This window comes from Melozone crissalis, unplaced genomic scaffold (genome assembly GCF_028551555.1).
Source record: "Melozone crissalis strain CALT ecotype California unplaced genomic scaffold, PUWL_Pcris_2 ptg000009l_1, whole genome shotgun sequence".
NCBI lineage: Eukaryota > Metazoa > Chordata > Aves > Passeriformes > Passerellidae > Melozone > Melozone crissalis.
The window spans coordinates 1,042,768-1,069,301 of NW_026535787.1; the positions used below are offsets into that span (position 1 = coordinate 1,042,768).

At 47.9% G+C, this 26,534-nt stretch overlaps 1 protein-coding gene across 1 annotated transcript in view; it reads right to left on the reverse strand.

Moving 5' to 3' along the window:
* Nucleotides 1–22,097, reverse strand: part of EVA1C (eva-1 homolog C) — a 32,357-nt gene extending 10,260 nt beyond the window's left edge. Inside the window, exons 1-4 of the mRNA XM_054270439.1 lie at nt 21,971–22,097; nt 8,904–9,100; nt 5,446–5,569; nt 2,369–2,521 (exon numbers count right to left, since the gene is read on the reverse strand). Of these exons, the coding sequence (XP_054126414.1) occupies nt 2,369–2,521; nt 5,446–5,569; nt 8,904–9,100; nt 21,971–22,097 (601 nt within the window). The remainder of the gene's footprint in view (nt 1–2,368; nt 2,522–5,445; nt 5,570–8,903; nt 9,101–21,970) is intronic.
* Between the last annotated feature and the right edge of the window lie 4,437 nt (nt 22,098–26,534).

Genomic DNA, 26,534 nt, shown 5'->3' on the forward strand with positions numbered 1-26,534 from the left:
GAGGGGGAGGCTCAGGGTCCTACAAGTGCCCAAGGGCACACAGATCCCTCCTGCAGCAGAGATGGATTTATACAGTTTATTTCCTGTATGGAGAAGAGCCTTTATGCCAAAGAAATGTTTTCCTGGGCTCCCTTTGAGGCAAAGCTCTGAAAATCTGCCAGCTGATTTAAAGGCGGTTCACAGAACAGCAGTGCTTGAGAACCCATCTGTGCCAGCCCAAAGCTGCCGTCTGTCTGTCCCACCCAAAGCTGCCGTCTGTCTGTGCCACCCAAAGCTGCTGTCTGTCTGTCCCACCCAAAGCTGCTGTCTGTCTGTCCCAGCCCAAAGCTGCTGTCTGTCCCTGCTATCACACACACACCAGCAGGCAGCCACCATCTCGAGGAGCATCCCATCAATACCCAGCACACCTGGCAGGACCCTGTCAGGTATGGAGAGATGCAAACCTTTGGAGCTCACCAGAGACTTTGTGGGCCTGTCTGGGACCTGTGGGTAACTTCTCTTCTGCACAGTGCTACAAGAGTCACCTCACAGTTTCTCTGTGAAGCCGTGAACGAACTGGAATGGCTGGAGCACTGCCCTCAGGCTGAGTTGCACCAATGTGAGCAGAAACAACAATTGATGTGTGTTGGAGCTCTTCAGCTTTTGGTGCAAACATAAATGTGTGCATGGGTTCTGGTTCAGGAGGGAAGAGCTGTCCCAAGTCATTACATTGAAATTACCATTGTTTTCTCTGAGAGAAAGGTACACAGTCATTGCAGAAATCTAATCATGCACCCACTCACATCTGTAGGTGCTTACACAACCACAGAAATAAGATTCAGGCTCGTGACAGAGAGATCTGGAGCCAGTTGGGTCTGGCTCCTAAGTGCCAAATTTCTGTGATAACTGAGTGTGAACTCCCACCCCACACAGGGGCTCTTGGAAATTCCACAGAATTCCTGCAGAAAGTCCCTGGTACCACACAGGAAGAGGCCAAGCACTTCCACTAAGCAGTAGGAAATCTGATCTACCTTCTGTAGACCTGCTTTGTGTTTGTCTCAGGCTTTATGCTCTCTCCTGCTGTCCTAGGCTGCTTTCCATAGCTCAGAACCAGTGCCAGCCAGGGTGCTGCTGCACAGCTGCTCCTGCACAGGGGCCACAGCACAGCTTGCTGCTCCTGCAGATTCTTTATCCTGGGAAACTTTATCCTTAGGAAAGGTTTGCAGAATTCTGATCTGTGGACTGTGAGTGCTGGCATTAGAGGCAAGGGAGGGATTTTGAGGGGTCAGTGAAGTGCAAGACATGAGTGTGGTGGCAGCCTGTCCTGATCAGAGAGGCTCTGCCCTGCCTTGTGTCACCTGTTAATGCCACTGTCATGAGGGCTGTGGGGCCTGCCAGAGACCTGCTGAAATGTTCTCCGCAGGACAGACAGGCACAGCTAAGTCTGTGTAAGGGCCCAAGAGAGCTGGTGTGAAACACAGACCTGGCAATATTAAATAGGTTCTTGTCTAAGAACAGATTGTGATTTTCAGCCAATAAATTTCTAATAGCATCTATGTAACTAAATAGAAACATTGGCTTGCAGACAAAGGGCTCTTAAGATGAATTATTGATCTCTTGATGTTCAGAGATGCTTGTCATAGGCATGTAAAAGATGTTTCTAAGGAGCAATGTTAAGCCCAGGGCTGGTGTCAGTCATGCAAGCCCTTCCCTGTGTGGTACCAAGGGGTTGGAACAGCACACTCATCTGCTGGCCTTCTCAAGGTGTGCAAAGTTACCTTTGTGCCCTTGCTGTCACCACTGAACCTGTTATTCAGTTAGTCCTAGGTACACAGGACATTCCTGACTGGGTGCCAGGGAGAAGTCCCAGGGACATTTAACTCCCCAGTGTGCCACCACAGCCTTGGGCTCTGCTCATCCAACAGCATCCAAAGCAATGGCCCTGCCCCAGGGACCCTCTGTGCAGTCTGCAGCTAATGCAGGGAACATCTGGCACACACAGGGATCAGAGAACAAGGAGCAGTAACACACAGAATCCTGACACTCAGGTCACCTGGTCACTGTCAGAAGCTGGAGGAGGAAGAGAGACCAACAGATGATATTTATTATTTGTCACCTAAATTCAAGACAGGCAAGGGAACTAGTTCTTGATGCCAATCATATGAAGAACTGATTAACTATGTGAAAGTTCATTACTTTGCTGCATTTCTCACCCTCTGTTCCTCCCTCATACAGGGCCATTTGTTTGAGTTTCAGAAACAATCTCTCTCACTTTTCCATCACAGATGCTTTCAGAACACCATTGCTCCTGCAGCTGCAGTTTCTCCCCCCTGTGTTCCTGCTCCCTGTGCTCCTGCCTGGAGAATCCCTCAGTGGTGCCCAGACATACCAAAGGGGGGTGAGTGCTCCGCCTGGGTTGAGCAGACGCTCTCCTCGTGTGCCCATCTGCCATAGGTGGCCGAGTAGATGATCAGGAACTTGGATTCCTGACAGTGGAGCTTCAGTTCCTGGTTCTCACATGCTGATTTGGTTTTGTATTCAGCTGGAGTAGAAGCAAACAGCAATATGATAGCGTGAGGCAATTTAAATGGCTGGGCTGTTAATAGCAGATAGCAGCAGGACAGAAACAGCTTTCCTGCCAATGCTGTTGAAGTGGCACGTGGCACCTGTACAGCCAGACACAAAGTCAAGAGCAGAGAGCTCCTTCCAAATGAATTGTGCCCAGGTGACCGTCTAGGGCCTGTGGCTCCATCTTGAAGAGAACAGAAAACCCTCATTTTGTCCATCTCCTTTCCCTGCTTTCCTGGCTTTCTTTGCACTCCTGCTCAGCCAGAGAAGTTTCACCCTTCCCTTCTGTCTCTCCTGGGGACCCTGTTGCATTCTGCACGTGCCTCAGTCACCTGGCACCGCTCAGTGACAGCGCTGGGCGAGGCAGGGACAATGGCAGGGACAACGGCAGGGACAAGGGCAGGACACAAGGGCAGGACACAAGGGCAGGACAGGTCCCCATCCCAGCCCCGCAGTGCTCTCAGCTGTACCTGCACTGCTCCCCCAAGGCCACTGTGCTTCCCTGGGTGGCACCATCCAGCAAGGGCTCATTTCAAAGTCTGGCTGGCAAGGTGATGTGAATTAGGAGCCTGAAATAATCCCCCTCCCTTGCTCAGCTGGCACAGGCACCCTGGCAGCGCCCTCAGCAGAGGTGGGGAGGCGCTGAGCTCACCCGTATGGCTTATCCCTGCTGTGAGCCTGCCACCTGGCCACCAGGGCTCTCCCGGCCTGAGCAGCCGCTCTGCTGGTGGCACTCCACCTTCTTAAATCCTTCTGGTTGAGCTGTGCTGCCAGCCCTTTCTACTGCAGATAAGGTCAGGGGGAAGAGTTTATTCTCCTCCAGTTTTTCTGTCCTCAAAAATGTGAAAACAGGAAAAGGAGATTGCTGAGCTGAGCAGAAGAAAAGGGAAACCTCATTGTTAGTGAGTGAAGGGTGGATGCTGGTTCTTTGGGAACTGGAGAGAAAAACCTCCTATGTACTCATGAATGAAAACTCTGTTGTTTCATCCAGAACAGAACAGATAAAACAATGGGTTCATGGTCCTGGTAAAAGTCCAGTTTTTTTCCATTCGAGCTCATCAACAGCCACGAGCTTAAGTGTAAAAAGTGATTTTGAAAAATATTTTGAAAACATTTTTGGAAACATTTTGAAAAATACTTGAGCTCCTGCAGGTTGTGAGTTCTGCAGAAGCATGTGCCATGCTGTGCACACATAAACAGGCCAGACCCTGGGGTCTGTGCCCAAGGACTGATTGAGAGCCTGCAGCTGCACTCTGGGTTTGCCTGGCTCTGCTGGAGAGGCTGTGGAATTTTGTATAACCCCAAGTGGTACCAGGCAAGGAGAGCCCAACATAAACCTCTGCAAAGACATGGCAGCAATAATTCTAAATAGCTGAAAACCCAAGTGATTTAGACAACTGCTTCAGTGGCCACTTGAAGGCAAGGAGACTGCAAAATATACCTGAAGTTATCCTGCAGGGATTTCCTGAGCAAGGGTGTTTTCCACTGCCAAGACTAACAATATTGGTATCTTACCCACAAATATCAATTTCCTGTCACTAGAAATCATGTCATTTGCACTGGAATTGGACTAGTCCTCAATTCTGAAGGCAGCAGCTGCTGTTGAATACATTTTTGACCAGCTTTTTAAAAATTCAGATCACAGAAAATACTATATACTTAAAGAAGCTCATCTCCCATGGGAAAAAATATTGAGCAGCTTCTGAAAGTAATGAACAGGGTCCCAATTCACTTTTGATTAGCAAAAAAAGATTTCTAATGACACAGACACTGCTATGATATTCAAATCCATCTGCTATTAATAATGGACTATTAATCTACAATTGGTAATTGCAATATACAAAAATAATTAAACTATTGATATAATAAAACAGATAATGAAAATTTTAAATTCCATGCATTTTTCCCCCTAATGATTGTCCCAGTGTATCTCTCTGGGAGTTCCTGAGTCAGTGCTTTACCAAAGGTAACATCGGCCTGCTCCACTCCATCTCTCTGCTCTGGCTTCCACTTCCCACGGTGAGCTGGCCCGTCAGTCTGCTTGCCCCCTGCTCCTGTCCTACCCCTGATATCTATCTTAGTGCCCTGATCAAAGAAACCCCTTGGTGCTTCTCTGAGGTCGGTGTTTCTGGGGTGGCTGGTGAACCCGCCCATAAATCATCGCCCGGCTGTTTTCTTTGGGACCCACTGCAGCCACAGCGGGAATTCACTGGGAAGAGCGGAGCCCCCGGGCTACTGGAGCTCGTTCTCACATACCACAGCAACAATGAGAACGATTACAAACCACCAGGAGAGGAAACCTCATCAGGATTATCTTAATCGTCCTTCCCCTTTCTCGTGTTTACCAATCGGATTCCCTTTGAGGCAGGATTTGTCCCTTCACTTCAGCATGGAATTCCTGCACAGAGCACAGGTGATTCTTCAATAAAGGCCTCTACCCAAGTCAGCACATGTATCTTCTGGCCATTATTCCATACACAGGAGGTATTTTTCAATCTTTGAAAGCTTTGGGCCTCGCTCCTTAAGTGTTTTTTGCATATTCCTCCCTAGGATACCTTCTTCATTTGGATCCTTAGCCCAAGCACGTAGTTTTGCTGCTCAGCTCTTTCTTATATGACATTATCACTGCTATGTCACTGAAAATAATTTCCATAACATTTTTCCTTTCTAGTCTGATGTCTGACATCTGCCCTTGCCAAAGTACACTGCTCATTAAAGCACCCTGAAGCGGCAAACACAATGGAGAGCTAAGCTAAAGTAGAAAAGAACAATTTGTTATCAATCCAAGAGCCCCAAAACCTCACATGGATTTATGCAAAGCCTTGTGCAGAGGCATTTTAACCCAAACAAGCAACAAAACACGCAGAAAAACACATTTGCCTGATAAAGATTACTTACTAGGTTTGCATTTAAAGGAGACAAGGAGGAATTTAGTGGTCCCTGGACACAGATCAGGCCCAAAAACCCGACTATTGACAAGGAGCTGGCAGGATCTCAGGTTTTGGCATTCATCCAGTACTTTCTAGAACAATGGGCAAAAAGGATAGTCTTGACAACAAGGTATGAAGTTGTACAGCAATGAAAACACTTAGTTGTACTTTGTTCTACATAGGAGAGAAATCACAGCTTTTAGGCTATAAACATGCAAGAAACATCTGCATCATTGGATCCAGGCCACAGCTGTGCTGGGCTTGGAGTCATGGGAAGTTTATGGGAACCATTCATCACAGCCACGCTCACAGCACATGAGGATGCCACCGACTTGGTGTTTGTCACTTCTCCCTCTGCCCCTGGGGAGACTGGCCAAGGTGCCCTGAGTGCCACCACAGCCTCGATGGTGCAGAGCCAGAGCACAGGGAGACACACAGAGCCCCAGCTGTCACACCTGAGGCACTGGGACACTCCTGGGCACATTTATGGGAGTGCAATGTCCAGGGAAAGCAACAAAAAAGGTGTCTTCATAACCACTTCTTGCTCTGCTTACATGGGCCTGAACATGCTCTGTAAATACCCTTTCCTTGGAAGAGTCTGACTAGTGACAGGTGCCACTCAAGCTGTAAGCCATGTGTGGAGCCTCCTGCTTAAGGGACACTTCCTTCTGGCTTGCAGTTTCCCACATTATCAGGTATTCACTTGACTTGGCACCAGTAAATTCCAGGATTGGTGTGATTGGGCAGCACAGATGTGCAAGTCTATCCTCAGCCTCCATGTCTGGTTTTGTGGGGTGTTTTCAGTGCTGTTCTAAGGCCATATCTACTCCAAATTCACTGGCCCAGCAATAGATCCTGGTCCTGACAGTGCAGCCTCCCTGGGAGTGGCAGCAGAGCCAGAGCACAGCAGGTCAGCAGTGTCATACACAAAGTGTTGTGTGGCAAAAGGACAGAGTGCCTGCACTGCTCACACTGGTGCTCCCACTCCAGCTGTGCTCTTGGAACTGCAGCTGCAGAAAACATGAAACCCTTGCCAGGGCCAGTCTGTCCAGCTTTTAACAGTCACAAGCCAAACACCTAAAACCATCCAGGTTAAATGCAGCAGTGCATTTAGGAATTCTTATTTGCCTCCAAAACTCAGTTAATGGAGGGCTTTTCTGACACTGTTTCTGGATAGTCTGTGTGGTTGTACACAGGATTCATGGTGTTTAAAATCCCAGCAGGCTGTGACAGAGGACAGGGTTTTTGGATATTCTGTGTGGTTATACACAGGATTCGTGGTGTTTGAAATCCCAGCAGGCTGTGACAAAGGAGGATGTTTGTTATCTCCAGGTCACCCCACTCTTGGCAGAAGTAACTGTAATAACCCATTCTGATAGTTTGAGGTTGTCACTCAAAATCTATGGAAATTTTTGCTTTTCTTCTCATCAGAAGAGGTCTCAGTGATACCAAGAGACCAAATGACAGATTTCCCACTGTGGTGGCACAAGCTGCATTCCTGTTTCCAGGCTGAGAGAGCTGGCAGTGGCTGGGTCTCTGTGTCATCACTGGAAACCTTCCCTCCAAGCAGCAGTGACACACATTGGCAGCACATTGCAGTGACCCTGCAGCTCCCATTGGCAGGAAGAGAGGACATGCATCCAACACTTTTTCAGCATTAAATGCACTCTAAAGAGTTTAAAAGGGAAGGAAAGCACAGCAGACTTAATTCTGTCAGTCAATTTTCCTTTTACAGAGTTGCAAGTAGAAAAAATAACTCCTTGTTGATTGGGATAGTTCTGGAAGGGAGCAGTGAAACAGAGTTACATCTTCAGTAAACAGAGATAGCTGTCCCCTGCTGAGTCACCTTCTGTTTGCACCTGAGCTGAATCATCTCCTGTGCATCTGTTTGTGTTTTCTGCTGCCTAATGTGAGCAGCCCTGTCATGATGCTGTGCAGAGCCACAAAAGCAAACAGTGATACCAAAATAGCACGGGGCAGTCACAGTCTGCAGCCAGACCAGCTTTGCATGAGCCCTCTGGCATACAGAGTGCCTGTGGTGCTTCCTCCAGCTACAGGGCACCGTCAGCTGCTGTGCACACTGCAGATTCCAAAGGGAAGGGAGGGAGGCATGAGGTCACTGCTGCTCTTTTCTAAGAAATCACTTTACAAGATGTAACAGAACTGGAACTCCCTGAGATGCAGAGCATTTGCATCTGACACAAATTCATGGCCTTGCCAAAATGCTTTCCTGCCTCTGATCAGCCCCAGTGCCCAAATGATGATGGTAGTTTATAGAACAGTTACCCCATGCTGTGTTTATTATATTCCAGGGGAAAAGCTGCCCGTGGAGACCTCACAAAGGCACTCACAAGCCCAAAATAATAGCTGGTGCCACTTTACTGCAGCCAGCAATATAACATTAAGGATGCATCTGGCCTGCTGTTTTTGGTGGAGAGATGTACTTTCACATGGCCCACAGGTCATGTCTGGAATGTCCTCAAAAATTGCAGTACATCATGGGCGAGCCGCACTTATAAAACTGCCCTAACGCTGTTTCTACAGAGAGGATTTTACTGCCAAACCTCTTCATAATACCCTTCAGCTCAGTGGTGGTGGGAACAGACATTCCTGATGTCAAGAAGGAACATGTGGCCTACAGACAGAAACGGAGCTGCAAACTCCATCAAAACTTCTGTAAAGCATTTACAAGTTTAACAAACAGAACATGTTCAATTCCACTGACTACTCATTTTTGCAAGGATTTACTGAATTTGGAACAACACTGGGTATTTTTCACTAAGATGGAGCAAGCCTTTGACAGCAGGGTAAGTCAGACCTTGTTACAAAAGTCTCTGCAGCAGAAAGTAATAATTGATGAAGTATAAATCATTTTAGGTTATACTGAAGCAGGCCCAGCAAACAAGCCACAGGATGTTGCTGACACAAATCAGGCAGACACAGAAATGCAGGTACCTGCAGAAGTTCTTTGGATTTGCTATTTAGCTGTTGCTGTGCCTTTGCAGTGAGGGAAGACAGGCATGCGGCAAGCCAAATGCCACCCAGCATGTCATCTTATGTTATCAGCTGGATTTGTAACTCTGCTCTGTCCGGGGCTTGTATCCTCCCCGCGGGCCAAGGAGGGCCTGTGTGATGGATTAGGACTGGTCAGCTCAGTCATGGGCAGCCCTTGAATGGAAAGGAGCAGACTGTTTTAGGGAACTTTAGGAATGGGGTTTCCAAAGCCAGGTTCATCACAATGGAAGGCAATCTCCAGAGCTCTCACAATCCCATGGTAATCCCCTGCTGTCCAGACAAACCCTTCCAGCTGTAACACTTTGGGTGGTGTCACAGCTACAGAGCTGTCTCGTTCCAGGTTGAGAACACTTGCACAGAAGCGGCAGGGAAACCATTCTGTCCCTTGAGAACGTTTACAACACGCGGTACCTGCAGAGAGGTGGGTGCCACGCAGTCCCTGGGCTCTGCCATGCTGGCTCCGGGCTGCCCAGCCCTGCACACGCGGGGGTCCTGCCCGTAGAAGGCTGACTGCACGCTGATGGTGGAGTGCCGAGGGCAGTGCAGGCTCAGGTGCTGCCCGTCGCAGGCCTGCGCCGTGTGGTTCTGCAGCAGCTTCGTGAGGTAACCTGGAAAACACGGGAAACATTCAGCCTGTTACCACCAGCACAGGAAATGACAAGCGCCTTAGATAATCAGAAAACCACAGCCAGCCTCCGGAAAGGGCACTGCAGTCAAGGTTACAGGTCTGGCCTGCAGCCACCCAGCTCTCTGAATGGGTCACCCTGATGTGCTCCCTGCACTCAGGCTGGGAACACGAGGGCTGGGGCAGGGCATGGGAGCCCTCCCAGCACTGCAGCAGGATGTGTTGTATGGACAATCCAGGACTCAGCCCTGGCTGCTCACGGTCCCAGGGCGTGTGAGCCCTCCCAGCAATCCAGCAGGATGTGTTGTATGGACAATCCAGGACTCAGCCCTGGCTGCTCACGGTCCCAGGGCGTGTGAGCCCTCCCAGCAATCCAGCAGGATGTGTTGTAGGGACAATCCAGGGCTCAGCCCTGGCTGCTCACAGTGCCAGGGTGTGTCTGCAGCAGCCAGAAGGGCATTGCTGGGTTTTCTGGGCCAGGCTCTTGCATTCCAGCTACCTAAGGTATTATTCCTTATATGTCTTGTTGAAAGGATGTGCTGCACTTTCGGGCTGGTGGGCAGCTGTGTTTCACACACTCTTATATATATATATATATATATATATATATATATATAAAATGGAGGAAAAAACCCCTCACATTTTCTTGAGGGAACATTTCTTGTTGTGGCCGAATCAGGAGATTTTTTGTACTGTTAAAACAAAAATTAGTTTTCTTAAAGAGAATATTGAAAAAAAGGTCACTCCTTTTATTTAATTAAAATTTGCCCTTTAAGTAAAATATGCCATTTAATTTTCACACTTCTGCCATTCATAAACTTTCCCCAAAGACAAGCGATTTTCAGAAAAGTTTTTAAATAGAAACTTTAGTATTCCAAGGAAAAGATAGGAAAATAATGTAATCATAGAATGGCTTGGGTTGGGAAGTTCCTTAAAGATCTCCTAATTCCAACCCCCTGCTCCCTTCCACTAGAACAGATTGCTCAGAGCTCCATCCAGCCTGGCCTTGAACACTTCCAGGGATGGGTCAGACATGTCAGTTCCCTGGCATCTTTTCCAGCCCCAGCTGTGCATCTGGATAAGGAAAACCAGCTTCCCTGTCAGCTGTTGAGTCTGGAGGAGCCTGCTCCACTGTTACCTTTCCTGTTTGCCTGTCGAGAGCCCAGGCAGGACAGGAGCCAGGCAGATGCACCTCCAGGGCAGCAGAGCTGTAGCTGAGTTCCCCTCACTGACCTCAGGCTGGGCCCTGGAGCTGGGACAGGACGAATTTCATGCTCTGCATTTGCACTCTGGAGCTCAAGGAGAACGGTCTGGCAGCAACCCCACAGTTTCTCACGGGTTAAAAACAATAACCAAGTTCACAAGCAGACCCATCCCCTTCATTTTCTGTGTAACTGAGATCACAAATAGCTGGAGTTCCTTGCCAGAGCCCCTCCTCTGTCAGGCTGCTCCCGAGAGGTGCCAGGGAAATGGGCCGGGTGCCCAGGTGCGCCCGGGTGACTCCACCGTGGCCAGGGCTGCAGAGGGGCTCCTGCGGCACCGCTCTGGCATCACCCCCGTGCCACAGGGGCCACAGGGGCAGGGCATGCAGCCCTGCATGGGCTGTGGGCACCCCACACCCTCACAGGTACCACCCAATAGGTTCAATCATTTCAGTTCTTCAGGTTTTAAGTTACGTGGGGCCAAGAGTGCTGGATACAAAACAGTCCAGTATTCCCTAAAGAATATCAGCTATGCTGTGATTTGGATGAGTTCCCTGGCATCTTAACTGCTACTTTGATCCTGCAAATTCCTAATCCAGCACCTAAGCACCTTTCTCCAACAATTGCAACTATTCAATCCTCTAAGAAAATGTCTTTACAAAAAACTTGCTCTGATTCTGTAGGAGCAATATGGTTCACTTGTAAAAATTACATTAGATGGACTGGTGAAAATAAGATATCTTGCTCTCCAGCCTTCCAAGCAGCTTAAACATGACTCTGCTGTCACTAAAATCCTTGTGTATTTGCACACAATGAGGGATAAAAATAGTAATGGAAATTGCTGAAACCTAATGTTCTCTGATAAGAGGAGTGGTGACACAGTATCTGAGTTGCTCATCTCACAAGGCAGCCCAGGTAAAGCTGCATTTTTCATTACTGCACACACAGACACGCGTGGAGCAGTCAGTCAGTCCTTGGCAGCTCACAGCCCGTGCTGAGGGAGAACTCCCACCCCAAAGTCACAATTTCCTCCCACCCTTCTCTGAAAAACCCCAGGCTCTTTCCTGTCCCCTCTCCTCATGGGGGGCACTGCCTGCCCTGCACCCATCAGTTTCCTCAGCAGCTGCTGCTTCTCCTCCTTCCCTGGGCAGTGTGGGCTGCAGTCCCCTGGCAGAACCTTCATCCTCCTGAGACCATTGCATCCCTGTACTGTTACTGACTTCTACTCAGAAACAGATTTCCCTGGAGGGAGTGAATTCAGCCAAACCACAAGGTAAAGCTGGGGGGAAATCGGGTGTGATCTCTGATGCCAGTAGTAACAGCCATGGTGATCAGAGTGAGGGCATTGGGAGGGTTGAACTCTCCTGGGGCAGTTCCCTGTCCTCTCCTTCTGTGTTTACTCCATCAGTATCAGTTAGCTGGGAATTTGGGGAAAACTTTCTTTTACTGGCTAAATATGGGAGCTGGACTACAGCAGCCCCGGAGTCCTGGTCCCCTGCATGCCAGAGAAGCCTTTCCCAGCCCCTGGATGGCCAGGGAGATTCCCTTTCCCCAAGAGCAGGGCAGAGGGAGGGCTGGAGCACAGCCAGCACCCATGCAGTGAGGCCATGGCTCTGTGTTCACTTGGGCTGGGCAATCAGAACACTTGTGAGTTTTGGAGTGTCTGACCCTGAGCAAAGAGAATCATAACCAGACCCTATAAAAAACCTCCAATTACTTAATGTTTTAAACCTAATATTGTTTTTTATTTCCTTGTTTTCTGGGTTAGGTAGTGGAGGGGGAGATGGTGTTCAGCTGCACCAGTTACTTTTCCAAGTATCATTCTGTAATGAGGAGGGGTTTAAAGTTCCTCTTTTTCCAGAAATAATAAATGTCACTCTTTAAAACAATATGAAACTCTACCAAAAAAGCTAACTGCCATGAGAATTGTCTAAATTAGGAAGCCTGGCACTACTGCAGTGTCCCAGTAACATCTGTACACCCTGTGTGAAAGCCCCACCAGGCACTCTCCCATTTATCCAGGACACACACTCATGGCAATGCATGGAGTGCCCTGCATCTGGAATCATGCACGAGACATTAGAGGCTGGCTCAGAAGTTAAGCCCAAAGCACACAGGCACAAAAAGATCCCATTATTGGGAGGCCAGAAGGTATCATCCCACCCAACTGTCTGTCTAACCCAGACCGCTCACTCATTGTGATCTTTTACTGAGACTCAAACACCAGCACAGCATCCAGGCATAATCCTTTCTTGCAGAATTAGCCAAATTAGTCACAGCATCCACTGGCTTGACAAAGAACTTCAACTGAAAAAACATAGCACCAGAGAACCACACAAAACACTGAGGCTGAGCAGCTGGACAAAGCCCTACTGATCACTTTTCACTGAAAAGACAACTGATAAATGATTTTAAAAATGACTGACAAAAAAAACCCCAAAACTGGCATAGGAGAATAAATAGATATTTCTTTGTATGAGAAAGAATTCTTAAGGGGTTATAGCTGGCAGAATCACTTTGAATAGCAACAATAAGAGTAGCAGTGGACCTGAAGGTATGGAAATCCAAATATTTTTTTTCTGATGAAAAGCACTGAGAATCTGGGAATTTAGAAAGTTCTGTGTGTGTTTGAGCTCCCTAGATGCAAGGATCAGGGAGAAGAGCATTCCAGGCTGTGAGCCCAGTGCCCAGCACACAGTAAAAGCAATCTCAGCCTTGGCTCAGGTGATGTTTCTTGGGTAGGACAGCAGCTTTGCAGTGCAGTATTTTTAGAGGCTGAGGCTGAGCAGTCCACAGGCCGTGGAGGTTCTCAGAACTGGGCCTTCACACACAGATTTAGTAACACAGTTCCTGTGTATCGTTCAATTTAGTTTCATTAGCACAGAAATTTGCCGGCTCATTTTAAAGACATACCCATCTATTTTAGAGCAAAATGGATAGAAATAGCACACGTATTGTTGTGGGAGTCCCAGAAGGATAATCCATCCGGTAAATCTCCATCAGCTTCCACAGCTCTCTGTGAAGAACTGTGCCAACTCTCATTAAAAATACACAAGGCAGCTGGGTGAATCTGAAGGAAGATATTTCATGCAGTGATAGCAGAATAGTTGATAACCTCTACTACAAACACCATTGGAAGCACGGCTCTGATATTGATTGGTGTTTGGTGCTGCAGCACTTCTCCAGCAGTGTTTTCTCTGTTGGCTTGTGAAGGAAGCACTGAGGAGAAATGAATTCCTGAGTTTCAGCCCCAATCCCACCTGCCACACCCTCTGCTGCTCTTGGGGCAGCTCTGCCACAGGTCCTGCTGTGCCAGGGCTCTCTGTGCACAGGGACAGGGATCTCTGGGCATTCCTGTCACCTGCCTGTGCCACAGGTCCTGCTGTGCCAGGGCTCTCTGTGCACAGGGACAGGGATCTCTGGGCATTCCTGTCACCTGCCTGTGCCACAGGTCCTGCTGTGCCAGGGCTCTCTGTGCACAGGGATCTCTGGGCATTCCCTGTCACCTGCTGTCTGTAAATTGGCTGCAATGTTTCTAAAAGTCATGGCACTACATTTCTTGCTTCATCGTTTTATTCCTTTTTATCTAAGTGTCTTGTCAACATCCTGTTTGACTCATTCTAGCCACACTGCACGTCTCAATCTTTGATCAGTAAGAAATACACTTAGACAGAAGCATTGATTATTCTTGCTGTTCAGAAATTAGCACAATTAGCTTTACTCAGCATATGCACATAAAAATATGTAATTCTTTAATATATGCCTTCTTGCATGTCACCAATCTGATTTAATTTTCCTCCATGCCTTATTTTTCCCAGTGTGCCTTTTTCCACAGTTCCTCTCAACCCTTGCTCTCTTTGCTAGTGACTATCAGCCTACCAACTTCAAACTTTCACTTATATTGCAGAGATAGCATGAAAAGTTGGTTTTCTGTGCAAGGAAAATGTTCTTCATATAATCACTCTGTTTTTTGTATTATCTAAATCTTTTTTTAAAGCAGTGATAGATGTTTCCCTGGAAAAACTAGGCATAATCTAGTTTCACTAATAAGACAGTGACCACAAACCCCATTCCATTTCCAAATGCCTACTTTGGCTTCAGAGCACTCAAAGCTGTTGATTTTCTTAGAACTGGTCCTTGAGACTTTTCAGGTGCCCATTTCTAAGGAGAGGAATCTTATGAGATCCTGACCTCTGTCCATCTGCCATTTCTTTACTCAGCTCAACACCTTTTAAGCTTAATGGCCAGTTTCAAACCTGAGGAGTGCAGGGCTCAAAGAAACAAAGCTCCTACAAGTTTCATGGCAATTGAAGGCTGAGCTGCCCCTTTCAATTCAGTCTCAATGCAAGAGGACTGGCAGCGGGAGAGGCAGGATGGTTATCCTGGAGAGCCACCAGCCTGATGCCAGGGGAGAATCTGTCCCCACTGGCCTGACTGACAGATGAAGTCTGCAAGAAGAAAATGCTGAAGTTAGGGTGAGGATGCCTTGGGGTAATCAAAGCAGTGGTCAAGATACCAGTCACATTTTCCATGAACTGTTCTATCCACATGAATGCTTTCCTAAGGAGATTGTCTTCCTTTTCCCCCTTGTGGATCATAACATGAATCATAACCTGAATTACTGAATCTAATTCCCACTGTGTGTTAAATCTGAGGATCAAATTAAGCAAGAGCTTGATTCTGCTTTGGCCAGAGAAAGGGCCAGGTAGCCATCAGATAATTCAGTGCAAAGCCTCCTCCACACTCCAGTTTAAACAGGGTTTATTCAGAGAGCAGCAGCACACACAAGAAGCCAACTGTGAGCTCTTCCTGGAAAAACAAAGCCAAGCCACCATGAATAAACAACAGACCTGTAACTTTTGGTCCCAGTTTCTCCAGGAACCACCGAGCCTCTGCCTCTGCATGACTCAGCTCAGCCTTGCAGTTCTGTGAGACACATTTCTGCAGAGAGGGGAAGCCCATGAACCTGCACATACACAACAACCCTGCACTTACTCACCAACCCTGCACTTACACACATGAACCTGCACTTACACACATGAACCTGCACTTACACACCAACCCTGCACTTACACACCAACCCTGCACTTACACACCACGTGAATCTGCACTTACACACCAACCCTGCACTTACCCAGCTCATGGCTGCTCTGTTTCTCACATCCTCCCAAAGGTGTTCTCTGTCCTTCATACCTGCACTTCCCCATTCCCTGGTGTTGTCTCTAGGAATGATGCTCAGGAGTTTATTGTGTCCCAGTGGATTTCTGGAAACTGGAGAGATCCCTATGCACTTCTGCTTTCTCACTTGCTTTCTGGTTGTATTTCCTTCACGTGTCAGGAAGAAAAGGCGAGCTGTTCCTGATCCCCAAACCCTTGGGTCTGCACTAAACTCCACCCTACAGCCAGTTATATTTCTCTCAGCAACTCCATGAAGCCAGAAGTGCAAACACATTTCCTGGGACCCAACATGGAACTACTGCAGTAGAAAAGGAAGATTTTCTCCATCCCATCTAAAGCAGCTGACAAGAGGCATGGGTTAGGGGAGACTTTAAAGCTCTTTTCTGCCTTGCCAAAATCCTCCTTTGATCTGGACACAGAGTAGCCTCTTCCAGTGCCATTAAGAAGTAGTAACAAGAGAAAGGCTCTGTGGGCAGCAACTGTTTCTGGAGACAGAATGAGAGACTCTTTATGCCCAAAGACAAAAAACTTTGAATATTCCCAAAGCCTGCAAGCAGGAGAACCTCAGGGGCTGGAGGAAAATGCCTGAAAACTCAGATGTATGATCATGGACCTTCACGTTCCCCAGGAGAGTCAGGGGGCTGTTCATTGCCACCTCAGAAAACAAAACACAGGTTTTGTCTTGCAAACACAACTTTGACTCAAGCTCTGCATTTTTTTTGTATCCCCATTTATATTTGATATTCAGAAAAAATCAGAAAATCTGAAAAGATCAGAAAAAATCAGAAATGTGGCAGCTCACAGATCTGCAGTGCTATGATGTTTTATAGTACAGCAAGTCCAAGCTAGAAAAGCAAAAATACACTCCCCAAATCACTCTCAGCACTTGATGATTTTCTTTACACCAACATTTCTTTGTCCTCTACTCAGTTCTGGCCCAAAGAAATGAAAAGTTTAAAAACGGCAAAACTATTCTGAAAGAATAATTCTTGTCTTCCCATCCAAGATTAAATACAACGAAGAAAAACAAACAGATATTTGTGGCTTTGAGACCCTCATCCAAAGCCCAGTGAAATCCTTGGGAATCCTTCCAGTGACCATAGGCTTTCAATTAGGTCTTATATAGTGAGTGATGTTTTAAAATTAATTCTAAATTAAGAGCCAAACCTCACTGGTATTTAATTTGTTGCCAGAAGGCACACAATAGACCTTTGAAGCAAAACTCTTAAAATGCCTAGAAATTCAGATGAAATGACTCACCAATGCTGAACAAATAAGGCGTGACCACGCCTCCTTCTGCTCCTCAGCTCCCTTAAGACACTATTTTCTCTGTGTTGGGTAATATATCAAAATATTTCTGTTTCAATTGTACATTATGGCTGGCAGATGACAGAATTGTGCTAAGTGTTGACTGGTCAGACAGTGCCCTGTCTGTCTGGGGACACGTCCAACAAGAGCTGAGTATTTGTCTGGAACAGTCTGTAGTGCCTTTCCCCAGTAAAGGTGAGGCTGAGGGCTCTGCCTCACTGGGAAGGATTCAGCAGCAGATGGAGCAGGAAGGCACAGGGGAGCCAATCCCTGCTATTTATTTGGAATAAAGATAGCATATGGGGTGTCAGGTGCCAGCAATCTGCCAGGGGAACAGAGAGAGTTCTGCCCCAAATTGTGAGAATCTGATGGACTCAAACGTGTTGGACTCTGAGCAGCGGAGCTCAGGAACTCGAGTTCTGTGTCTTGTGTCTGAATTCCCCAACATCTGTAGGGGCAAGGGCATCACACCATCCCTTAATTCATCAGTGGATTTAACAAAAAATATTAGCACACCTGAAATGTGCTTTCATAAGTTACACTTCCTCAGAAAGGCAAAAAGAACTGCAGGAAAAAGCCTGAAAAAAAACCTTGGGTTTCTCAGCACTATGATCTAAACTAAAATCTCTGCTCTGACACACACCTCTTTATTCCACAGAACAAATCCCAGACCAGAGCCCACTTCACTCAGGGAAACTTTAAACCAGACTTTGAGGTTTAACTCACACATTACTGAAATGAAACACATTTCTAACATGAAATGCTTTTCTTTAATGAAGCAATGAACACTTGACTTTGACAAGGCAGTGCTGAGAAGATGCATCGTTGCATCACTCCTTGCAGCACTTCTTTAAGCATCCTGCTGGAAGAACATGCTACAATTGCCACGGTGAGTCAACAGAACGGACTCAAGAAAATTTGTACAGGACTTCATCTGACCAACACAAAGCCAACAGAAAAACCTCTGCATCGTTGTGGTTGGTAGTGATTGATCCTGCCACATTACTACAAACAAAGCATTTGTTTGCTTTCCTTTTACCTGGGGGAATCTGGGATGGGTGAATGCCACAGAACTTAATGGAAACTTTTAATGCAGAGAGGTCACAGGAGCAGATTACATTTCTTGGGTGAACTGGTTTGCTTTTTCATTAGATCCACTTGTTCCTGTGGTTGGGTCAGGAGACCAAGTCTGTGGAGTTAAAGTGAAGCTCAGTGCTGTCTGAACTGTTTTGCAGGAAAAGACAGAAAACCTGACACCAGTGGACAGAGATTAAAATGTTCTACCCCTGAGCAGTGGCTGCTTTCTGTTAACGTCCAGAAAGTCACTCCTCACCCCAGTTATGCAATCACAATTACTTCATTTTTGATCTTCAGTTACAGGCACATTGCTTGAGAGCTGCCCAGAAAACCTGGCTGGGACTCAGGTAAGGAAAGGGAGACTGAGTGCAGAGCGAGCCAAGGAGGCGAGGCCAGCCCGAGCTCAGAGCAGCAGGAGAACAGCAAAGGGAGGAAGGAGCACAGAAAGGGGTGAATGGATGTTCCTCAGTGTTCCCAGAGAGAAGGAGTTTGTTCCTGGATGGAGAAGGGGTCAGTTCACTGTCAGCAGACGGGGAAAAGGTGGGAGGAGGAGTGGGGATGGGATGGAGAGCTGGGGCCTTTCCCACTCCAGCATGGAGAGCAGGGGATGAGAGGAGGTGAGGAGCAGGGATCCCTGCTCTTGGAAGGTCCCACAGACAGAGAAGGAGTGGGGATGGGATGGAGAGCAGGGGCCTTTCCCACTCCAGGATGGAGAGCAGGGGATGAGGAAGATGAGGAGCAGGGATCCCTGCTCTTGGGGCATGAGGAAGATGAGGAGCAGGGATCCCTGCTCTTGGAAGGTCCCACAGAGTGCCACCATCCCAGCCAAGCCAGCTCTCTCTCAGAAGCTGGGACACCCACAGTGTGAAACACTGGGAAGAGTCTGCTGGGTGTGCAGAATCTTGTTTGGCCTGCTTTGGGAACCAGCCCTTGAACACAGAGGAGCTGTGAGGAAATGACTGTCCTGATGTCCTGAAAAGTGGCTGTCCTGATGTCCTGAAGCCCTGATGTCCTGAGAAATGGCTCCTCTGGTACTGTCCTGAGAGCCCAGGCTGCTCAGGGACTGGAGAACCAGCAAAATTCACAGCAGCCCCCTGCAATGGGACCTGGTCCAAACTGTGAAAGATACCAGTGATCACTCAGAAAATAAAGAAGAATTTTAGTTAACAAGGTGTGCTTTGAAGAACAGGCATGAGGGGAAGAAAATTCTCCATTTGTAGGACCACTGTCATATTCATGAAGGTCTAAGGACAGAACTGTGGATTTAATCTCTCTTCTTTCAGTTTAAATTTGGGCATGAATACCTGGATTCCACTTTGAAAAATTAATCACACTGAGGACTGCAGACCTCAGAGCACTTCTCCACTTTCAGTAACTAATGGAGCTAATAAATATAGATTTGTGGAATCATTAAGGTTGGAAAAGACCTGCAAGATCATCGAGTCCAACATCTAAATTTCTTGTTTATTGCTTCAAGCTGCCAGAAAAACATTGATTATGCAGATCTTTATTGTGTCAACATAAGAGAAACTATTGTGCCAAAATAAGAGAAACTCTTATTTCCATTAAGAGAAACAATTGAGTTGTTCTCACAGAGTTGAATTTTGAGCTGCTGCTGGTGTCTTATTTCAGACCATTTTTCTCCCCTAGAAAATACCAATCCACAAAATGTTATTGCACAGTGAAGAAATGTCTCACTTAAAAAAACCTAACCAACCAAACAAAAAAGCCAACAAAATAGACAGATTTTTTTTCTCATCGTTAAAAGCTAGACAGATGAGAGCAAGAACCTGCAGCTGTCAGTAGTAGAAAGGATACAGACCCCAAATACAAAGTTATAAATATTAGTAATAACCCTTCCCTATACGCTGCTCCCTGCTCTCCTTTCCAGAGCATCCCCCAGATCCCAGAGGGAGCATCCCTGGGTGGTTACAGACAAACAGCGAGGGCGGGTGATGGACAAAGGGCTCTGGGCAAGGTGGAACTGCTGGCACAACTGAGACCTGCATTAGGGGAGGAACAGGAATTACACGGGCAGGTGCTGGAGGCTGGCAGCAGGGCAGGAGGGAACTCTGGAAGCTCTCAGAATGGTGAGCAGAGGAGGAGAGAGGAAAAGAGTTTGGGCTCTGGGGTAGAGGCCTCACTGCACTTTGAGCTGCAAGGCACTTGGAACGGGCCGGGTTTGTAGCAGAGTCCAGGAAAATCCAGGTGCTGCTCCTGCCGAGGGAGGGAGCAAAGAAGGGAAATCAGCAACTCCACAGACTCCTCTGCAAGCTGCCGTTCTGGAGCTTGTACTCCTTTAACAGCATCAAACGGCCTGAGGATGGCACTGCAGGGTGTCCCCTCACCTCTGCCAGCTCCTGGGACACAGCACCAGCTTTTGGAGCAGCTAAAAACTTCTCCCTGTGCTCTGCATACTTTTTTTTTTAAAGGTTACAGTAACATTTTGGTCCTTTCTGTCATTCTAGATTAGATCTCCATGTTATAATTAAAATGTGAGCAGAATTTGTTCAGACCTGGGAGCTTCCCAGTCTGGTAGGAATTCTGGAGTCTGCTTTCCTTTTCTACATTTTATTTACTGAAACGTCTGCATGTCATATTTAATACTGATCTCCGGGGTGAGACAGCTTTTTTCTCTGGTCATTCCACCTATTTGGAAAACTCAGTGCACAATGAATACTGAAGACATCAGTACTTCTGAATTTTATCTTGGATAACCTTATCTAAATAACATCATTTTAAAAATGAACAGACTTTTTTGAGAGGAACTTTCCTACATAAAGGGATAATTTTTAACTCAGTAGCTAGTTGAAAAGGAAAATGTGAACATTTGTTTTATGTTATTGTGGAGAACCACCATGTGATTCCAAAACTAACATCCCAAACCAGCAGTTAAGCAAAAAAAACCCACCAAAGAATGAGACAGCAAGCATTTAAGAGCCTTTTATATGTGAAAGGAATTTAATATGAGAAATGTAGCTTATCCAAGTACGTAATTCTGGTCTTTATATTTCATGGCTGCTTGCTTAGAAATTGTTGGGCTTGTGGAGCTGGACATAATTTAAAAAATTACAAACTGTATTTTTCTGTATTTCGCTGAGGAAATAGTTTCTGCAGAACCATGACCAGCATATTGAACTGTATCAACACGAACTATATTAAAATGCATAACAGCACATATTGGCTATTAATTATATATTAACTTTGTTCCAGTGCACTCGACTGGCTTTTGGGAAATTCTGCTCTGTTCAATACGGGAAAGGTTTGCTTTCTGCCCTAGAGGCAGTTCCTTAAGCTTCCAACTGCCAGGAATATGCTGCGCTCGCTGTGACACACAGAGAGGAGAGAAACAACCCTTCTAAATGACTTTATAACAGCAGTGGGATGTCCGGGAGCACCAGAAAAGTTACAAGAGTGAAAGTTACAAAGAATAGAGACAGCTTCCTCATCTTGATGGAAACAAGGATATTTTCCCAGTTCCTGCAGTGATGCAGCACCTTCGCAGAGATCTGTGACTCCTGGGCGGCAGCGGGTGCCTCTGCTCCCCGGGAAGGGACTCCCCCCATCCACCCCTCTCATGCTCCGAGCTTCCCTCCCAGCAGAGAGGAGGGCAGCACTTGTTCGCTCCCTCAGGGCCGGACTCCAAGTCTCCAGGAGAAAGTGGGAACCTTTCCAGGGACTTCCACGCACTTTTGGTCAGGCCCTGGCCGCTCCACGCCCAGCGTTCCCACCGCGCAGCGACAGCTCCGCTCCCCGTGTCCCTGCCCACCTGGCCCCTCCGGCAGCCCTTAACCCTCTCCTCCTCCTGCCTCCTTTCGGCACACCGGCCCGCGCTGCCCGGGGTGCAGGCCCGGCCCCGGCCCCGCAAAGGGAGCACGGAGCGCTCCGGGAATCCGCGGCCCCGCGCGCGCTCCGGCAGGGAGCCCGCGGCGCTGCGCCGGACGCGCCGGTCCCCTCGGGGCGCTGCGGGGTCTGACAGCCCCGCCGGACCCTGCCCGCGGCGCGCCCGGCCCCGCCCGGCCCCCGGAGCCCCCCGGAGCCCCCCGAGCCCCCGCAGCCGGGAGCCGCCGCTCGGTGCCCGCCCGTACCTGAGAAGTCGGCGAGAGCCGCGACCTCGGCGCCGCACAGCAGGAGCACGCAGGACAGGAGGCGGAGGAGCCGCGCGGGCTCTACCTGAGCGCGGCGTGGGTGCAGCCCCGCATGCCCGTCCCTCATGGTGCGGGACAGCGCGGCTCGGGCCGGGGGGCAGCCCCGCCGCCTCACATGGTGCGGCCGGGCCCGGCTGCCGGCGCGGCCCCCCCCGGCGCCCTCGGGGCTGCCCCTGCCCCGCGTGGGAGGAGAGGGAGGGCGAGGGCGGAGCGGCCCGGCCAGCGGCCGCGGGCACTCGGGGCGCGGGGGCGGCGGGGAAGGCACGGGAAGGGACGGGAGGGACGCGGGCTCCCGGCGGCGCCGCGCCGGGCACTGCCCTCGGCGCACATCGCGCGGCCGGGCTGACTCAGAGCCGGCTGCACCTCGCCCGCCCTCCCCGGCTCTCCCCACCCCTCTCCGAGCCGTTCGCGCCTCCCTCCCGGACAAGAGGCTCGATTTCACCGTCTTCCCCCTCATTATTGCTTGGCAATGGTGGCAGGACGGTCACGGACTTACAGACACACCGCGACCACATTTCCCCGCTTGTGCTGTTCCCGAGACAGGTGCAAGGTGCTCCCCATCACTCCCTGTCCCCGCAGCACAGCTTCCCTGCGTTCCCTACTTCCAGGAGCCCTCGGCTCTCGCTCCAGAGCCTGCCAGGGCTGCTCCAGCCCCGCTCCTGCCCTTCCAGCTCGGCTCACGGGTCTCTGAGGGAAGCCAGCTGGGACCTGAGCCTGGCAGCATCTCCGGATGAGGGATTGCAGTGGGCAAACAGCACTGACTCTTCCATGCTGCAAAAGGAGCATCTCTGTTTCCTCGCACTGACACCACCTGCCCGCAGCCCCGGACTCTAGTTCAGCGTGCCTGGAGTGTGTAGGCTTGGCTTAAAGCCTTCACTGCAAAGTGAGGAAACATCTTGAAGTCACTTTGAGAGAGTTCAAGTCGTTCCCTGAAGTCTTTTGTGATACAGAAAAGTGAACCAGTGAGAAGTTCAAACAAATTGTCATTGCTACCTGCTAAACTACCTTCCAATGTAATTTGGTGCTTCGTTTAAGGTATGAGGGACCCAAGGGAATAAATCAGGACAGCTCCCAGTTCCTGTAAGAGCTGTCCTCATGTAAGAGAGCTTAGAACCAACCCTGGGAATGGGGCACAAAAGCATCTTTTTTCCTGGGGCTGTGGGTAAACATGAATATCCAGCTGTTTGCATCCTGCCATGCATGATCACACTGATCTCCCGAAAAAAACACCCCGAGTGAGTCAGTGAAAGACGATGGAACCAAACGAATTGTGTTAAATCTATTCCTCTCCTCCTGTTCCAACTGAAGTTGGAATGCATCCAGATTTGAATTTCCAAAGTTTGGCACCTCTTTTCAGAGGTTACACTGAACTTTGACCAACTTGGTCTTCATGTTTGAATCTGAATCCACTTTTGCTCCCCTTCACACACAGAAAAACAACAGGCTAACACATATATTAGCCTATGCTTCCTTAGTCTTGGGCAGATAAGAGCAAAACAGGTTTCACATGAACCTGTCTGAGGTCAGGGACACTCCATCAAGTGTTACTGGACTCAGATAAGGGGGATCAAAGATGCCGAAATAACAGTATAAAATCACTCTGAAACATCTGCAGCTGCAAACACAGATGGGGAGAGGGAACAGCAGCTCTGCAGGTGAAGCCCTTGCTGCTGGCTGCTTCAGATAAGGACAGTGTTTGCCCTGAACTCAGCCAATTACCCTCTTGCCTTCCAGCAGGGAACTGGAAGGAGACTTGTGGGAGTCTCCCCTGCTCCCCTCCTTTGTCCCCCTGGCCTTGTACCTGATCATTCAATCTGACCCTTCCTGCACTTGCTGTCTCAGGTCAGTCCCACCAAAGGCAGAAATGAATGCTGGGGAGCAAGCAGCACAGATTTTCACAGAGAAGCATTTGGAGGCCACACTTTGATCCTCTAGAAAGGTGTTCAGGTAATTAGAGTGAACTTACCTGTCCATCCCAACTTCTTAGCTGCTGTAACCTCGTATCTGCCATAACTTCAGGTGAGTGCAGTCAGCCCATCTGTGGCTTCAGGATGCCAAAGCTCCACTCCCTGTACAGCCAACAGAGAGATATCTCATGTTCAGGCCACCTGCTCCAGCTCTAGCAGGAGGTGTTTCACCTCCTTCTCCCACATCTGCTCATTGCTCCCTGGAACAGATGTCAACAATGACCACTCAGTGTGCTGTGAGTGACTGAGCAGACTACAGATCTGTGACAAGTACACAATCACTGCAGAAGAATATACAAAGCAGCAAAAATAACTGGGAAGTATCCCATGCTTGTGCTTGAAAGGCTTTGAATCAGAAGGTCTGATGAGCACTTGTGACCTTTCTGTTCCCAGTGAGACAACACAGCTTTTCCTAGCCTGGTGGTGCTGTAAGCAAAAGACCATGATCCCAACGTGCAGGAATGAGCCTGGGATGCTTTTGGCACTCTGCAGGTACAACCCAAAGGCAGAGGCAGTTTCCAAGAGGAATGACTGAACTGGGAGAGGCTCAGAACACAGCTAACCTCCAGGGAGGTGAAGCACTGAGGGGTGAATGACTGCACACGAGGCAGCTGGCTGCTCCTGCTTGCAGACATCTGCCTTCGAGGGAAGCCTTCCTGTGGAGGAGGAAAACTTATGGACACTGTGGCTGACAGGAACTGAATGGCATCTATATTTTTAACACACATACATGTATGTATGTATGTATGTATGCATGCATGTATGTATGTATATAGCGGGGTTTTTTCTTTTCCCTCTGAATGGGGGCTACTTTGCTATTCAAAACTAACCTAAAACCAAGTAACCTAAAATATAAAAAGCAGTCTTGCAAATCTCTGCTTTTCCCTTTACCCTGTGATGGGTAGTGCTTAAACAGTAAACTGGAGACAGGAGTGTAGAACACAAAGGCAGGAAGGGAGACCGTGTTCATCATGATGTGCAGAATGCAGCTCCCAGAAGCTGGCAATACTCAGCTGCTGCAAGACAATATAACTAATCCAGACATGTTCAGCATGTCGAATTACAGAGTCTTATCCTTTCCTCACAAGCAATAGGAATTAGATTCCTTTTTTTCCCCCAAAGGAAAAAAAATCCCACAAAACTCCAGGAGTTAGAATCCAGGAGAGATATCACATCTGCTTCAGACAGTTTCTCTCTTTTGGACTTGGGGAGAAAAGAAATCATTTCACAGTGCCAGAAATGCAGGATTTGTGTTGTTACATGCAAGCTTGGCAAAAGCAAAGCCAAAATCTGAGCACTTAACTTATTTTTCTCCACATTAATAATTTTCCCCTGAACTTCACTCCAACTGCCAATTCAAAGCTCATATCATGACTTAGTGTATGGGAATTCCAATAAAATTAGTGTGTCAGTTAAGAAGTAAACAATGTGAAATAAAAGAAAGCAAATGTTAAAAAAATAGTGTGAAAAAGAATAGACAGTTGAGTTAGATGGCCTAAATTTTTCTATTAGTGAAAAAAATCACTAGATTGATTGTACAATAACAGAAACTGTCAGGAAAATATCTCAGAAATACCTTTTCTCACAAGTACACACACACATGTCTGTGTGTACACTTCTCACCACTACACCCCTTACTGCTTTTTCTTCCTGCTTTCTTCCCTGTAAATTTTTAAGAGCTGATATTTGTCATTTTCATTTTATTTTCCCAGAATAAAGTTTCCAGGAATTTCCCTAATGTTCTTTTTGGCTTTTGAGGATTAAAACAAAACAAAGCAAAAAATTAAGAACAAAACCCCAGGCTTTTCCCACATTTTTAAACATTTTATATTCCTGCATTCTGCCCCAGACAGAATGTACAGGACAGTTCAAACAAGTGGGTTGCTATCCTCTGTCTGTTTCTATGGAAATGAGTGTCAGAGCACTTAAAACAAAGCACATACTTTACAGTAATCACTCTATGGTGATTATTTAAAATAACAGACTGCGTTTTTCCCAATCCAGCCTCTATTTCTATGGATACAAGCTGAAGATGGTTGTAGGGAAGCTTGTTCACCAGTTTTTTTCTAATTCTAAATGTGTTTTGGATGCTGTAAGTTCTCACAAGGTGCTATGGATAAGAAGATCTAACAAGATTTCAAGTGTACTGTAATTTGAATTTGAGGGCACCATTTGGTGAGCCAGAGTTAGGAAACACTCTCATGTGTGTAAAGAGAAATTTGAATGAATACTGAGTGAGCACTCCACACAGCAGGTTTAGAAGGAGGGGAAATATTTGCTGGTTTTGCTATTTTTTGACTTGCTTCAGAGAGAGCAAGCTCAGCTAAACCAGCTTTGAGTTTTGTGCTCCTGAGCTGCTCCTTGGCCAAACTGGCCATAACACCAGCGAGACCCTGAGCACCTCGCAGGACAGAGGATGTGGCCCATGAGGTTTGTACAGCCAGCCTCCTCACGTTTCACTGGAATGAAACCTCTCCAGGCACAGCAGCAAGGCCCCACTGCTCACCCCCTGAGCGCTGCCAGTCGTGCTGGCACTT